The 16,891-nt window shown below is 32.6% G+C and overlaps 3 protein-coding genes across 3 annotated transcripts; 2 read left to right on the forward strand and 1 right to left on the reverse strand.

Annotated features, from left to right (window-relative positions):
• Positions 1–1,002: 1,002 nt before the first annotated feature.
• On the forward strand, positions 1,003–3,612 carry LOC146944811 (Calcium-dependent lipid-binding (CaLB domain) family protein). Its single transcript, XM_085743163.1, has 4 exons — positions 1,003–1,138; positions 1,946–2,064; positions 2,470–2,565; positions 3,022–3,612. Exons 2-4 carry the CDS (start codon positions 1,954–1,956, stop codon positions 3,313–3,315), a joined length of 501 nt encoding a protein of 166 aa, XP_085599289.1. The 5' UTR covers positions 1,003–1,138; positions 1,946–1,953; the 3' UTR covers positions 3,316–3,612.
• A 3,536-nt stretch (positions 3,613–7,148) lies between these two features.
• Positions 7,149–9,487, forward strand: ALKBH2 (oxidoreductase, 2OG-Fe(II) oxygenase family protein). The gene is made up of 4 exons (XM_085743164.1): positions 7,149–7,397; positions 7,723–7,839; positions 8,753–8,942; positions 9,054–9,487. Exons 1-4 carry the CDS (start codon positions 7,149–7,151, stop codon positions 9,242–9,244), a joined length of 747 nt encoding a protein of 248 aa, XP_085599290.1. The 3' UTR covers positions 9,245–9,487.
• Positions 9,488–13,888: 4,401 nt separating this feature from the next.
• LOC146944813 (uncharacterized) lies at positions 13,889–16,643 on the reverse strand. Its single transcript, XM_085747990.1, has 2 exons — positions 15,695–16,643; positions 13,889–15,399 (listed from the first exon to the last, which is right to left on the reverse strand). Exons 1-2 carry the CDS (start codon positions 16,641–16,643, stop codon positions 13,889–13,891), a joined length of 2,460 nt encoding a protein of 819 aa, XP_085604116.1.
• Positions 16,644–16,891: the final 248 nt, after the last annotated feature.

The raw sequence follows: 16,891 nt of genomic DNA on the forward strand, positions 1-16,891 counted from the left end.
AATAGTAATTCCTAGACTAGAACAATTAAGATCAAACCCTTAAAAAAAGACTATAAGATCAAACACAATTAATTTCTTTTGACTCATCACATACAATAATCAATTCAGTCTTTTTTGTCCAAATATTAATTAATTACTGAATTGACTCATTATTTATGTTTCATTCAAATATGTTTTCAAAAATTTAGTTTTACATTTATTCAACGATCCAATAGACTAAAGTGACTGATAGTAGCGGTGAAGTTACCAAAGTCACGTTCCGAAATCGCGTTTTCGCTAAAGCTTAGAATTGGAGCTTTTAAAAATTGCGGTGAAAGCCCTTCCAGACACGTGTTTAATTTTTCAGTCGTACTACCAAACAGGCTATGAGAATCATTAGTTTTAAGAATTAGTTTATCATTTTTAAAAGTTTGAAAAATAAATTACTCAGTTTTTCTCTTAATCTTTAGTCTTAGATTACTAATAGTGTATATGTTAAATGTAAGTTAGAAGTTCCACGTTAAAGGGTATATGTTAAACAATATATAAATAATCCGGGTTAATATACTTAATGTTACATGATTTTGAATGAAGGTATAACTCATTTAAAGTATTTCGTTTACTTATCATATTGATTCATCTTAGTGTTTTAGACTATTAAAATTAAGTAAAATTTGACCAACAATTTATACTAAGATCTTCATATATTTTATTTGAGTCCGATCACTTAGTTAAAATCAGTGAAGTTTACAATTTCAACTTATAACCTAAGACAAAAAAAACAACAATTTAAAGTTTAGATTTAGAGAGAAAAATCAAAAAGTGGTAAGAGAATCAAATATGAGCAGAGACCTGGTCAAACCAAACCTGCAGAAGACAACACAAGTACACAGACAGATTCCATATTTTTAACAATGACTTTGACTGACAGGTGTCAGTTACACAATATATAAATAAATATTCCTCATCTATCTATCTATCTATCTATCTGCAATACATTCACACATTCACTATAGTTTAAAAACATTTGTCCTTTGACCACCTGTAGCTGCAGGTGAAACAACAACCTGCTTCTTCATGTTCCACCAATCCCTTCCATAAATTCTCATACTCAATCACATAAATCATCATAAATTCTGATATTCTTCATTATTCATTGGTGAGTTTCTTCTTTCTTTGCTCTTTAGTTGCTTAATTTCTGTCTTTTATATATTTCTATTTATTTATTGTAACTTGAATCAATGTTGCAAAATGTCATACATAGTTCATCTCTGACATACTTGGTGTTGAGATCTTACTTTGTGATTAATTTGTTTTCTTTATTTTATTTAATGTAGATTTACTTAGTTAGGAATATTTCTCTACCAGAATCCATTATTTACCATATCCATTATTTAATTGAATTATCAATGTTTTTTTGTTGTCACTAGTTCTTGTCTTTCTCTTCTCTGTTATTGCTAGTTGCTACTAGTTTATAACGTTTTGTTAGTTTAAGAAGCTCAATTTTTGTTTCACTTTGTTTTACAAGTAAGTACAAGTATATTCTTTTAGACAAAGCAAGTACAAGTTACAAAGATTTCTCTACTAGAATATTCATGGTTTATTCTATTCTTATTATTAATTATTATGCTTGCATTTGATTTTCATGTAATTTTGCTGGAAGAATCTCTGTAACAAAGAAAAAGTTTCACTGTTCTTTTTTGTCCTTTTTGGGTCAAAAGATAAATTAAAACTTGCACTTTCATGTATGTATTTTGTCCTTTTGTTTACTGCTTGACAACCTGTCTATGCAATGCATTGATTCCTCTCAAAAGGGAAATAGTTTCCACCGTACATTATTCCTGTTTTCAAAGATTTGTACTAAAACAAATGAAAATACTAAACATTTTTTCTAAGGAAATAATGGACCTTAAATATGGGAGCTACACTAGGATCTTGGTTGATTAATTGTTTAACTTGTTGGTAGGAATTATAATGAGTGAACATTTAGGGCAGCTAAAGGTCATAGTTGAGCAAGGGAAAAGGTTGGTGATCCGGGATTTCAAGACCAGTGATCCTTACGTTGTTCTCAAACTAGGGAATCAGGTAACAAACATTTACATTGCATATTGTTGGAAATGCCGCCTTTAGTTTCTTTTTCTTGACCTATATGAAGCACTACTGCAATAATTTAAGAAAATAGAAGTGATTGAATGTAACCACTGTATCGGTGTTGAACACCAGACACACCTTCAATATGAAGTGTCGGTACTACACAATTTTTGACATTAAAGACATTTGGATAAACATTTTAAGTAATTACTTATCGAATGAGCTATTTTGGAGAGCGTAAACACTTACGATCAGAAGCTGTTTTTGGCAGCTAACTGCTGAAAACACTTGTGGCCATGTTATGATTTTTACAAGTGTATTAAAATATGTTAGTACTTATATCTAGTGGTATATTTTAACCTCTAAATATTAAATGATTCATTCGTTAAACTGTACCAGACTGCTAAGACGAAAGTCATTAATAGCTGCTTGAATCCTGTTTGGAATGAAGAACTGAATTTCACTTTGACAGAACCCTTGGGAGTTCTCAATTTGGTGAGTCTCCTCACATTTACAATGCCTTGTTTATTGGTCTTTAATGCTTGGAAGGTACTCTAGTTGATGTATATTTTACTGTGGTTTTGAGTTATATTGATCAATTTTGAAACCATAGAGTTTAATGCACTATATATTAGCTTGGAAGGTACTCTACATGTTTTATATAGGACTGTTTAGAATGGCTTATTTGAGTTTATCTAATAGGCTTGGAAGAGTTTATGAAAATGACATGACATATTCATAAGCTGTTTTCAGCTTATTTCCACAAGCACTCTGTGATAGCTTTTGAAAACAGCCTGTATGGAAACAATTGTCTTTATTTATCCCTTTGCTATAGAAATAACTTAACATGAGCACTTATATGATCAACTTTTATGTTATATGCGCTTAATTAGTTTTTTGTTTATATCTGAGAGGGCCTATATTTATAACTGAGTTGCATTTTGAATATAGGAAGTGTTTGATAAAGATCTTTTGAAAGCTGATGACAAAATGGGAAATGCATTTATCAACCTTCAACCATTAGTCTCTGCAGCTAGATTAAGAGACATTTTAAGAGTCTCTTCCGGTGAGCAAACATTAAGGAAGGTTATACCCGACTCTGAAAATTGTCTTGTACGCGAAAGCAGTATCAATTGTGTTAACGGCGCGGTTGTGCAGAATGTTTGGTTAAGGCTTCGCGAAGTAGAATCCGGAGAGATAGAATTGACACTCAAGTTGACCACACCTGTTGTTACTTCAAAATAGTGCGGAGGGTAGATTTCTAACTAGATTATATAGCTGTAACATTTTTTTTTTATGTTGTGTCTTTTTTTATTAATTGTTTTATAAGTGTTTCTAGCTAAGAAAAAACCCTGCATATTATAATGCAATTTAGTGCCTGATTAGATAAGAGAGACTTGAAGTTGTATTTCGAAATGAAAAGTTGTGATTTATGGCTTCTTTGGTCTTTATGTTTTGTGTGTGTGTGTGTATTGTGCTTGTATGATCTTGTATCAAGAAAAAAAAAAAAAAGCAGAAGCAGATTGAGTGATTATATTCTAACACTACCTTGATTAATGAGTTCTAATTGCATAGGTTTAGGGGTTATTTTTGTATTGACTATTAAGGAAGTTGAGTAAAGGAAGTTGTGATGCTTGTTTAGTTTATGTACTTCTATTTCTAAATTGTTAGTTGCAATTTTGCACCAATTCTCTAAAGACTACCCACCTAAAATTATTCAATCACATGTCATTATGATGTAACTTGGTTATATCACTTTCTAACATATTTCTTTAAGGAAAATGTTAACGAGTGCCCGGGCACTGGTTAAGGAAGCTAAAAGAAGAAAGTGAAAGTCAAAAAAGACACTTTTTATGGCATGTTTGGTACCAAGTTTTTCTACCAACGTTTTCATAAAAGCACGGCAGCAATCCACTTTAACTCAAAAGCTCCAATTGCTAGCTTTTAAAAATCACGGCAATTTTTGCTTTGGAAATCCCCCAAACTTGCTTTTTGGCTTCCAAACTCCATCCCAAACAAGCACTTAATCTTTTATGGATAGTGTTAACTTGTGTCCTTAGGGCACATGTTAAGAAACCTTAAAGAAGAAACTTTCTCTAAAATTTTGTGCATTTAAATGATTAAAAAGTTAAATATTAAATGCAATGCACACATTTCAATAAATTTTTTCTATATTTAAATCATTAACTTGTGCCTTGAGGGCACAAGTTAACATTTCCCATCTTTTATTGCATTGATTACACAACTTTCAAAGCAAATATTACTATATTTGCTTCCTTAACCAGTGCCTCCGGGGCACTGGTTAACAAGACCCAATTTCGTGGGAGAGTATTTTGCTTTGAAAGGATGAAAAAATATCTTTTTTGTGGGAGAGTAACTTTTGTTATACATGTTATTTCAAAAAATTATCTTTTTCAAAAAACTCATTTGCTTATAATTTTGGACGGAGGGAGTTACAACTAAGAGAAACAATATTTGTCATAAATGTTAAGACAATGGCATTTTCAAATGGTTTTCTCTTTTAAGAGAGGTTTTCAAATGTTAATTAAAAAACTATAGTATTTGATAGATTATTTTTTCAATTAATTAACTACATAATTTCACACCTCAAATTAACTAAATAATTTCAATTTTCCCTCTAAATAATATTAATTCTCTCCCAGTCCCACTTAAAAAAAAATAAATAATCAAAAAATAATATTGGGTTAAATATGTTTTTGGTCCCTATAAAATTGTGACATTCTAAGTTTAGTCCTTACTTAATTTTAATAGCATTTTTAATCCCTACAAAAAAAAATTTACTTATAATTTTAGTCCCTGCTAAAATAAATTTTGTTTAATTATCCTTAAACTCTTAAATTTTTTAACAATTCTTTTTATACAAGTTTAGAACACTATGAAAGGTTCATTTACTAAAATCTATAATTTTTTAACATGAAATAAATTAAATATGAATTTTTTAAAACGACAAAAGTTTAAGATATAAGTAACAAAAATATGGACGTAGAAATCAAATTTTTGCGATATTTTTTTCGGAGGATCTTTTAATAACGTTCTTAACACGCCTGTAAAAAATTGTTGAAAAACTTAAGAGTTTAACCATAAATTAAACAAATTTGGATTGAGTAAGGACTAATATTGAGTGCAGAAATTTTTTATAGGGATTAAAAAAGCTATTAAAATTAAGTAAGGACTAAACTTACAAGGTCGCAATTTTGTAAGGACCAAAAACATAATTAACCCAATAATATTTTGATCTAATAATAAGAAGGCTTAAATGCACTTTTGGCCCCCTATGTTTCAAATAGTTGCGATTTTGGCCCCCTAAGAAAAAAAATGGATATTTTGACCCCCTAACTTTTGTGCCTCTTTTGATTTGCTGATTTTGACCAGTCAACGCCATGTGTCAGGTGAGGTGGCATGCCACATGTGTAAATACTGAATTAAAAAATAAAAAAAAGCCACTTAATCATTTTTTAATTAAATAAATAAAAAATCTAATTAAAAATATTTAAAAAATAGAAAAAAAATTTGAAAAAATGAAAAATAATAAAAAATTGAAAAAAATCTGAAAATTAATAAAAAAAATTTAAAACAAATTCTGAAAATATTAAAAAATTCTGGAAAAATTAATAAAAAATTGAAAAAAAATATAAAAAATTCTGTAAAATTGAAAAATTAATAAAAATACTTAAAAAATTTAAAAATTCTGGAAAAATTAATAAAAACAAAAATTGATTAAAAAAATAAAATAATCTAATAAAATGAAAAATAATGAAAAATTCTAAAAAAATAAAATTTCAAAATTTTCTGAAAAAATTAAAATTCTGGAAAAATGAAATTTTCGAAATTTTAATGAAAAATTTTAATATGCATATTTCGAAATTTTAATTAAAATTCTGGAAAATATTTAAAAAAATTTCAAAATTTTCATTGTAATATGCATATTTCGAAATTTTCATTGTAAAATTCCCGGTTTATAAACACACAAAAATTCCCGAAAAAATACTAATAAAAATTTTGAAATTTCGAAAAATACACAAAAAACCTAAGCTCGGTTTAAGGAAAATTTCGAAATATGTGTATTTACCAGAATTTCAAAATTTCGAAAAATACACTAAAAACCTAACCTTAAATACACAAAAATTTCAAAATTTTCATTGTAAAATTCCCGGTTTATAAATACACAAAAATTCCCGGAAAAAACACTAATAAAAATTTCGAAATTTCGAAAAAATACACAAAAAACCTAAGCTCGGTTTAAGGAAAATTTCGAAATATGTGTATTTTCCAGAATTTTGAAATTTTGAAATATACACAAAAAACCTAACCTTATGTGTATTTTGTGTATTTTTTGTGTATTTTTCGAAATTTCAAAATTTTTATTAGTGTTTTTTCCGGGAATTTTTGTGTATTTATAAACCGGGAATTTTACAATGAAAATTTCGAAATATGCATATTAAAATTTTTCATTAAAATTTCGAAAATTTCATTTTTCCAGAATTTTAATTTTTTCAGAAAATTTTGAAATTTTATTTTTTTAGAATTTTTCATTATTTTTCATTTTATTAGATTATTTTATTTTTTTAATCAATTTTTGTTTTTATTAATTTTTCCAGAATTTTTAAATTTTTTTCCGTATTTTTTAAATTTTTTTCAATTTTACATAATTTTTTATATTTTTTATTAATTTTTCCAGAATTTTTTAATATTTTCAGAATTTGTTTTAATTTTTTTTATTAATTTTCAGATTTTTTCCAATTTTTTATTATTTTTCATTTTTTCAAAATTTTTTAATATTTTTTAAATATTTTTAATTAGATTTTTTATTTATTTAATTAAAAAATGATTAAGTGGCTTTTTTTTATTTTTTAATTCAGTATTTACACATGTGGCATGCCACCTCACCTGACACATGGCGTTGACTGGTCAAAATCAGCAAATCAAAAGAGGCACAAAAGTTAGGGGGTCAAAATATCCATTTTTTTTCTTAGGGGGTCAAAATCGCAACTATTTGAAACATAGGGGGCCAAAAGTGCATTTAAGCCTAATAAGAAGAAGAAGAAGAAAAAAGAGTAATGAACGAACATTGTACAATGGCATCATCATCAATGAACACCTTGAAGAAGCTAAAGGCGGTGCCGGAAACAAACCCAACCGACACGGCGAAGAAGGCTGATACTATTGATCTCGGAAACGGAAGCGACGTGGTATTCATTCAGAGGTTAATACCTTCAGAACAATCATGGAAATGGTTCCATTACCTCGATAAACACATCCCATGGACCAGACCCACCATTCGTGTCTTCGGTAAATCTTTTCTTCAGGTCATTCCCTCTTCATTTCAACCCTCTACAAATTCTGGGCTTCCTTCAAAATTTCATCTTTCTCTTTATTCTAATTTGTTTTAACAATTTATCTTAACAAAAATGTTTGAAGGATTGTTAATCACGATTGTTAACAAATGAATATTAACCAGGTGTAGGTAACAATGTGTGTTTGAATATCATTACTTTTTGCAATGTTATGTAAAAATAGGTGTTGGTCCCTTAAATACAATCTTAATAATTATCTGTATGTATGTATGAAGAAAATAGGTTGAAACTAGAAGTTGTTAATTTGATATTTTTGTTATGTAATTATTATGTGCAGCCTCGAGACACATGTTATGTTGCAACTTCAGGATTGACTGAGTTGAGTTACAGTGGATATCAGCCACATGCATATTCTTGGGATGATTATCCACCTCTCAAAGATATCTTGGATGCTGTAAGGATCATTTTTAATCAACATTGGTTGTTGGCTAGTGATTTTTTGATTTGTGATTGTTGATGTTACTTGATACTAGTTTTGCTTAGCTTTAGCTTTTAGTTTATAGAAGTTTCTCAATCAAAATTCAAAACAAGTTTATTGTTTTTTGCATATAGATACGTTTAATGAACCTGTTGATGTTATAGAAAAGTTAAAGGGGAATCAGTCACTTTAGTCCCTGAATGGGAGAGGATTCGTCACTTTAGTCCCTGAATGAAGATAAATTGCAAAACAGTCCCTGCATGGTCAATTTCAGGGACTAAAGTGACTAACGGAGTCTACATTCAGGGACTAAATTGACTAACGAAGTTTGCATTCAGGGACTAAATTGACTAACAAAGTCTACATTCGGGGACTATTTTGCAATTTATCTGCATTCAGGGAATAAAGTGACGAATCCCTTCCGATTCAGGGACTAAAGTGACTAATTCCCCAAAGTTAAATGAAAGTGCGTTTTTTGAAATTGAGATGTAGAAACAAATTTCAGATTGAGCCTCTTTGGTTTGACTTATTTGAGCTTATTTACTAGCTTAAGCGCTTCTGAGACTGCAGGGAAGAGCTTATGGAAATAACTTATGACATGTCCATAAGTTGTTTTCGACTTATTTGTACAAGCTCTCAAGGATAGCGAATGACAACAAATTATATGTAAAAATAGTTTGAATTTATTTTATCTTTTGTTATAGAAAAAGCTTTTATATAACCATTCATGTGATAAGCTTTTATGCTATAAGCACTTAATTAAGTTGTTTATTCAAAGATGGGATTTATTGTAAAATATTTTTTAATTAGTTTGTCACTTTTTCATAACCGTTTCTTGACAAGTTTATTCAAACAAGCTCTTAATATTTTTGTATATTTGCTTCTGAAGGTACATAAAGCTCTACCTGGAAGTAGTTTTAATAGCTTACTCTTGAATAGGTATAAGGGTGGTAATGACTATGTTGGTTGGCATGCTGATGATGAGAAGCTTTATGGACCAACTCCTGAAATTGCTTCTCTTTCTCTCGGATGTGATCGCGACTTCGTTTTGAAGAAGAAACCATCTAAAAAACCCCACGGTATGGTTCCTTCTGTAACTAGAGATAATAAACAGTGTTCAAAATATGATTACAGTCTCTCTTAATACAACAGTGTTCATAAACATATCATCATTTGGTGTGTATCTCCAGATGGAAGTGATGAGCCTGCAAGCAAGCGATTAAAGAAGAGTAGCAATTCTGATCAACATACTTTTAGACTTAAGCATGGATCCCTTTTGGTGATGAGAGGTTACACCCAACGAGATTGGATTCACTCTGTACCAAAGCGTGCAAAAGCGGAAGCAACACGCATTAATCTTACCTTTAGGCGAGTTTTTTGATTTGTTCGGGACAAAGGCCGAATTTTTGGAAGATGTTCATGCATTGTTGTAATCTGCATCTTGCATTCTAGGTGAAATGTCTTGTTTCTGTGACAAGTTGATATGTAAATTATGATGTTGTAGGACTTTATAACATGAACACGACTCTTCTAGAAATGTCATACCTCATAATGTCGCATATTTTTGAACCGCGTTTCTCAATTAGAAGAGTTGACTCTAGTACAATAACATTTGGCTTGCTGATCTGTTTTGTTTCAAAAGTATACTAAACAGAATATAATGCTTGTTATATTCCATCCATTCTAACTTATCTTTAGATGTAATTACGAATTTCCATGAACAATATCTCCCAAACAAATTAGTTCTAGGAAAACCATGTTAATATTTTAACTTGGAGGGACAGTCCAAGAGTCTGGGAAAACAATTTCCATGGACTAGATGTAGCATTGATGGTAGAATTGAAACCAGTTGGTGTGCTCTTCACTTTCTCCATCTTTCATTAGCAATGTTATCCATCAACCTTAGTTGACAAAGGAGAAAAAATATTTGTTATTAAGAAAAAAGCTAATGTCTATCTTTGTAAAACATTGCAGACGATGCCTATGAATAGGTTTTAAACAATGTTCCTTTCTTCCATCTCAAGTATTTTCATGCTAAGTTTTAGTTTGTTAGCTAAAAGTGTCACAGGAGCTTGATATAAAATTCAAATATCTACTTGTGTTTTACTTTGATATTTGCAATCTTTATACTAGTACGTATATGTTATGATCTCAAATAACACTGGAATACATACAATTGGCAATAATTGAAGTTGAGGAATATAAGGGACGCATAGCATGTGATCCACAAATGAAGGAGTTGAGGATTGGAAATGCTAACCGAATATTCTTCAACATGTTACAAGAGACAAAACAAATGATTAGTAGGGTGTGCATAATTTGATGAAAGTCTCTATTTTCTCCCTATGACATTCTTTGGAATGATTTCTTTTTTTGAGACTTGTTCTTAGACCTATCTTACTTCCACTACTTTTCCTTTAACAAATTGTTCTCATTATCGATACTTGTATTCTCAATCAATTGTTCCTTATACTCATCGTTTGTACTAATGGAAATTGTTTGAGATTCATTATCTTACTTTTGATCATTGCAATATATTAAATTATTCACTCAAAAGAATTTTATATTAGATAATAAATTTATAAATTGACACCAAAAAATAAATTTATAAATCTAAAAAAAAAAACTAAATAAGACAGATGGATTTAACTATTTAAAAACAACAAAAAGTAGAACAGGGATTAGAAGCTCGAATTAGAAAGTCAAATATTATTATTGTCCCCGTGAGCTTAGCTCAGTTGGTAAGGACAATGCATAATATATGTAAGGTTCGAGGTTCAAACCCCGACCACAAAAAAAAAAGTCAAATATTAACTCCCGATGAGTCTGTTAATATCCTTATTGTGTAATAACTATTTTCTTAACCGGATATTATTTGTGTGGGCTAATCTCTTAAGCCGGGAAGAGAATAATCTCTCGTGGCGGATATGACTGAAATAAATAGCAACACTCTCTTTAAAGAGGTTTAATTAGGGGTGGACATGGTTTAGTTCGGGTTGAAAATAACCCGAACCAAACTGAATTGTTTGCTAAATTCAAAATAATTGAACCGAACCAAACTGTTTGCGTTTCAAACTGAACCGAACAAAATTGTAATTATTGGTACTATTGAAAAAATATATAAAAAACCAAACAAAATTGATTTTATAACTTTTAAAATCGAACTGAATTGTTCCGAACCGAATCAAACTGTTCCAAACCGAATTGTTAGAAATGAAGTGGATAAAACAGTCACAAGAAAGGGGGGGTTTGAATTGTGACCCTTTAAAAATTAACCTGCAACTTAAAAAATGATTCTCAAGTGGAAACTTGGAATAGTTAAGTTAATAGCAGACTTCAGAACGTTCTGATGTCTGAGTGCAAAAACAGTTTAAAGCAGACTTCAGAATGTTCTGGTGTCTGAGTGCAAAAACAGTTTAACAAAGTAAATGTGTTTATGTGTGTTTGTGTTTGCAGTAAGTAAAGAGTATAGGGAAGAGAGAATCAACACACAGAAGTTTATAGTGGTTCACCCAATGTGGGTTAGTCCACTCCTCACAATCTTGTGAGAGTTTCCACTATGATGCTTGAGATAACCTCTCAAATCCTGCACCTTACAATTTTGTTCACCTGAACAATTACTTCAACTGTATTCTCTAAGTCTCAGCAGGCTTGCACCTTTTTGCTAAGTTACCCACTTAGACTTTTGCACCTTTTGCTCAAACTAACACTTTAGTACCCCCTAAAGCTAGATGAGACTTTCTTTTTTTCTTGCTAAGTTACCCACTTAGACTTTTACACCTTCAGCTCAAACTAACACTTTAGTACCCCTAAAGCTATATGAGAGTTTACAAGATGTTTGGAGTTTGAATGTTTGAGAAACAAACAGAAGAAGGAGAAGAAGAAGTTATCTTTACAAGAGATAACAAAGAGAATTGATGTACACTACAAAGAAGGTATAAAGACCCTTCAGTGATGATCAATTCAGATAAGAAAGGAGGGAGAACTTATCTGTAACAAGATAAGGAAGAATTGGTTTACACTACAAAGAAGGTAGAAGGAGCCTTCAGTGATGACCAATTCGAATGCTAAAGCTTCAAACATATTTGAGATGTTTTCTTGAATGCTTTGCATTGGTGCAAGTTTTGCTGAGCCTTAGATCTGTATTTATAGAGTCTTTGGGCTCAAATAGCCGTTGTAGGGTGTCCAATGGTGTTATGCCATGTGTCCTGGGCCCCACAAGCTTTTACTTGAAAATCTGGGTGAACATTCTGATCATCAGAATGTTGTTGCGTTCCCAGGATGAACATCAGAATGTTGTTGTGTTCTTCATCAGAATGTTGGAAATTCATGATGTTCTTCATCTGGGTTCATCATGGATGAATGTTGGATGAATTTCTGGGCTTGCCCAACACGTGATGTGAGATTTGTTTGAGTTTTATCCTCCAAAAAGTAGCTTCTCCATATGCTTCAAAAGTTGCTGGAAAAGTAGGATTAAGTGAACCAAATATGTCTTGGACTTTGTGCAGGAAAGAGAGGATAGTGGGTCTGCAACTTCAGGCCCATGCTTCCAAGAAATCTGCTTGATTCAGTTCAGAGTACAAGTTATCTCTGATGCAAGATCTCCTTTTGCTACCTTTTTCTTCTTTCTACCAACTACACTGTTCATGGCTGAAAGCATGTGCAGGAGTGAACATTCTGATCATCAGAATGTTTCATTTGTGCTCACTTAAGGATGATTTGTAAGACTATGTTTGATGTAATCAATCCTAATAGTAGAGACACGACTGAAGTGCAGTGAATGCAACATCTAGGATGATATTCTCATTGGAATAATCCTAGTACTTTAATGTTCATAGTCTTGGATGAACATTAAAGATCCTTTTGACATAAATCTTTGTTCATGCCGTTATTGTTGATAGATCCATGCAGATGTACCTTTCTGGACCTCTAATTCATGTCAAGTGTGCTTGCATGTTCTTCACGTTCTTGATGAATCTGGGTTTGCTTATGAACAACCTTCTGGACTATCATCAGAACGTTCTGATCAACTTTCTGATCAACATTCTGAACTAACTTTCTGAACTTCAGAGTTAGTTCATGAATTCAAATGTACTTTGATTTCTTGTATCTTGGTATGATTTAAACTTTGTTTATGTCTTGGTTAATCACTCAAGAATGCACAAATACCAAGAACTATCAAAGTCCATTAATCTTTTAATCATCATAGATGCCTTTATTGCTTGATCCATGCAGAAGTACTTCTCTTGACATTTATTTATGTCACATGTGCCTTGCATGACCTTGATCTATGTTCTTGAGATTCTGGGCTTGTATAGAAGCAACCTTCTGATCTCTTGTGCGAACATTCTGATCTCTGAGCAACATTCTGATCTAACTTTCTGATCTCAGTGTTAGATCTTGAAATCAAATGTCTTTTGATTACTTGATTCTTGGTATGATTTAAGCCTTGTTCCTGTCTTAGTAAAACACTCAAGAGCACAAGTTAAATACCAAGGAAATAATCAAAGTCCTTAATTCTTTAATCATATTGGTTTATTATCTTTAAAATTAATTAGGGATTTTGCCCCAACAATCTCCCCCTTTTTGAAGATGATAAACCTATGATTTAGGATTAAGGATTTTGATTACATATATGAAGAGTAACAGAGCTTGAAAATTGATTTTAATGCTCCCCCTCATTTTCATAATCCATTATGCAGAGTTTTTAAGAACTTTAAAAAGCTCCCCCTCAATTTCATAATATATTGCATAAAAATAAAAATATGCAAGATTGAACCAAAATCAATACTCATTCATTGATATAAACATGAAGTACATTACATGATATATATGGTTCAAAACAAAAAAGAGATTCATAGCATGTGATCAAGCAAAAAAGAATGAAGTTTAAGAACTCCAATAACTATTGATCACTAGACCTACTTAGGGCCTAAAACTAAGAAAAATTTAAGACCTTAAATCCTAAAGCTTCTCCCCCTTTAGTCATCTGCAAAAAGGATAGGGAGGAATGACATAAAGAGATTCAGGGAGAAGAGTCCCCAGAATCAGAGGATGGTTCTTCATCAAAGATGGATTGGTCAGCAAAGGTTGGTCCAGAAATGGCCAAACCAGGAGCATGGACTTTGACAGTCCAATCAGCCAGTGCACACACAATTTTGTGAGTCTTGGTAGAGACCCTGAGTGCCCTAGAGGCTAACTTCTCAGCCCTTGAAGGCTTAGAGGGAGGAGCAGGTGGAGCAGCATCAGAAGCTTCAGCCTTCTCTTTGTTGGCAGTCACAAAGGTATTGAGGGATTCAAAAAGAGCAGCTATGTTAGGAAGCTTGCTTGTAGTGGTGGTTTTAATTGGTGGTGGTGGTGGAGTGTATGAGGAAATGGTGTTTGGAGTGGGAAGATCAGAGACCAAGAAGTTGCTTGCACCAGCAACAGACCCCATAGTAGAAGAAGAGAGGTTAACATTCTGAGCTGTCTGAGCCATACGTTGAACTTCTTCAGATGGTAAAGATCCAGAGGCCAAAGGCATTGGATCTGCTGACATAGCATGCTCATTTGAAGCATTTTGATCAATGTGTTGATCAGCAAAGAGTTGATTCAGCTCAGCACCTTGAGCATTCTGATCAACTGTTTGTGTTTCTTCAGCAGTTGGAGCAACTTCCACAAAGGGACAATTTTCATCAACTTGAATGGGTTCAGCAACTTGCACATTCTGAACTCCTGGTTCAGCAGCAGAAACTTCAACCTTCTGAGCTGCAGAAACTTCAACATTCTGAGCTGCAGAGACTTCAACATTTTGAGCTTCAGGAATTACAACTTCCTGAGCCACAGTTGATTCCTGACCATCTTGAAATACTTCATTGTTGAAGTCAGTATTGACATCTTCAATGTTAAGGTCAAACCCAGTTGAGAACTCCATTTGTGCAACTTGAACATCTCCCTCAATTGACATGTTTGAAGCTAAGATCTCAGCTACTTCCTGAGTATCTTCATCTACATTCTGAGTTTCTTTCTCAGTATTTTCTTCAACTCTTTGATTTGGATCAACAAAGTTTTCATCAGCAGCCTGAGGTATACCTTCATGAGCCTCAGTAGCTTGCTTAATATTCTCAACTTCCCTTTGAAGAGATGCATCATTATCCTTCTGAGCATCCTCTTCAGTTAGTGGTTCTTCAAGCAAAGTTTTGAACTGAGAGCTTCCTTCTTCAACAATCTCCCTTGCAAGCTTGGAGACTTCAGAGAACATTTCCAATTCTGGTGGAGAGGAAGGTCTGATTTCTTCATTCTTAGGATATTCATCTCTGATTTCCTCTACCTTTCTCTTCTTTCTGGTTTTCTGAACATTCTTATTAGAAGTCCTCTTGGCTGACCCAGAAGTTCCAGAAGTTGTGAAGGATGGCATGTTTGACGTGGTGATGCGAAGTTGACCTAAAGTCTTTGATGTGAACTTCATGAAGTCAAGCTTACGTTTTTCTCCCTCAAGAGGCACTTGTGCTTTCTGAAAGATGGGGGTTAGGTGCATTCCATAGGGTAACCCAGCAACTGTTTGTTTGTAGGCCAAACAGAAATCAACCATATGTTGAATGATGATGAAGCAAAGGTTCAACTTGGTTTTGTTCATGAGGTGGTAGATGATGCATAAGTCCATATCAGAGACAACATCAAAAGATCCACATTTGGGTACTAGGGTATGTCTAACCATGTTGTGAAGGATTTTTGGGACATCCTCTAGATTTGTGGAGTTAAAGGTGTGATTTTCTTTGGTGTACTTGACTATTGAGTTGATTACGGTTAACTCTAACATCATTGTACCATGAACAAGAAAACAACTTATTACCTTCATTTGGGATTTTCAAGGCTTCAGAGAGAAAGTCTTGAGTTACAGTGATCTGAATACCCTTGACAGATGAGATGAGAAAGTTCTCATTTTCATTCTTCTTCTGCTTCACAGTCAAGTTGGTGTAGAACTCTCTAACCAGATCTTCATATGTGTGTTCTTGCAAAGATACAAAGTTTGTCCATCCTTGTGGATCAGTGAACTCCTTCAGATTCCACCCCATTGTTTCCAAACTCCCAAACTCAAAGTATTTTGTTTTGCTCATTGGTCTGAGAGCAATCTTCTCTGCTCTTTGAGCCCTTATAACTGCAGCAACCTTGGCAAAATCCTTTCCTTTGCCATGCTTTTTAGAAGAAGCTTCATCTTCATCAGCCTCTACATCTTCTTCATCTACTTTTGCAGCATTTTCACCATCATGCTGAGATGAAGGTTTTTCCTCTGAAGGAGAAGCAACTTTCTTTTCCTTCTTATAGGTTTTTCTTGCAGCCTTAACCATTTCAATGAGAGTTTGTTCAGAGTCCTCTTCTACTTTCTCTTCATCTTCCTCTTCAGGGATTTCCATTTCTTCTTCAGGATCTTCTTCAATTTCCTCTTCAGAATCTTCTACCTTTTCATCATCACTTGAATCTGTCTTCTTCTCTTCATCAGAGACTAGATTCACATGAGAGACCTTTGGTTCCTTTGAGGATTTCTTCATCCTAGTTGATTGTCTGGTAGGAATGGGTCTAGGTTTGGTGATGGGTTTCTTAGAGGATTTTGATTGGGAAGATTTGGGTGGATCACAAGCAGGGATAATCACATCTGGAAGAACAGTGTGCAAAGGAGTTTCATCCAAAGGTTGTTGATCAGAGGATTGACCAGCAGCGGTGTTTGGTGGTGGTGATTGAGAACGTTCCACTTGATTTGTTTCATCATCAGAGAACTTTGAAGTGGTTTTGGTTCTGGCCATGTTTCTTCGAAAAAAAATGAAGAACAGAGTGATTTGAAATTTTTGGAAATGAGAAGAAAGAAGTTTGGATTTGAAGTAGATGTGAAATAATCAGAGTTGTTACTGATTATATAGACCAAACGTGAAAAGAAAGAAGGAAAGAAAAAGTAGCAGTTACATTGGGAAGGAGGAAAATTGGAACGGACAGGAGAGAGAAGAAAGTAGCCTTTTTGAAAAGTGAAAGGGGATTGGTTGATTTGATAGTTAAG

This window comes from Medicago sativa, chromosome 2 (assembly GCF_051527215.1).
Source record: "Medicago sativa cultivar Bolivia chromosome 2, Bolivia_mono, whole genome shotgun sequence".
Lineage (NCBI taxonomy): Eukaryota > Viridiplantae > Streptophyta > Magnoliopsida > Fabales > Fabaceae > Medicago > Medicago sativa.

Coding starts and splice junctions, on each gene's coding strand:
- LOC146944811 (XM_085743163.1), top strand. CDS start 1,954: ATGAGTGAACATTTAGGGCAGCTAAAGGTCATAGTTGAGCAAGGGAAA. Junction 2,065..2,469: donor TTCTCAAACTAGGGAATCAG/GTAACAAACATT, acceptor AAACTGTACCAG/ACTGCTAAGACGAAAGTCAT. Junction 2,566..3,021: donor CCTTGGGAGTTCTCAATTTG/GTGAGTCTCCTC, acceptor TTTTGAATATAG/GAAGTGTTTGATAAAGATCT.
- ALKBH2 (XM_085743164.1), top strand. CDS start 7,149: ATGAACGAACATTGTACAATGGCATCATCATCAATGAACACCTTGAAG. Junction 7,398..7,722: donor TCGGTAAATCTTTTCTTCAG/GTCATTCCCTCT, acceptor TATTATGTGCAG/CCTCGAGACACATGTTATGT. Junction 7,840..8,752: donor TCAAAGATATCTTGGATGCT/GTAAGGATCATT, acceptor TTGCTTCTGAAG/GTACATAAAGCTCTACCTGG.
- LOC146944813 (XM_085747990.1), bottom strand. CDS start 16,643: ATGGCCAGAACCAAAACCACTTCAAAGTTCTCTGATGATGAAACAAAT. Junction 15,400..15,694: donor CTTGAAAATCCCAAATGAAG/GTAATAAGTTGT, acceptor ACAAACAAACAG/TTGCTGGGTTACCCTATGGA.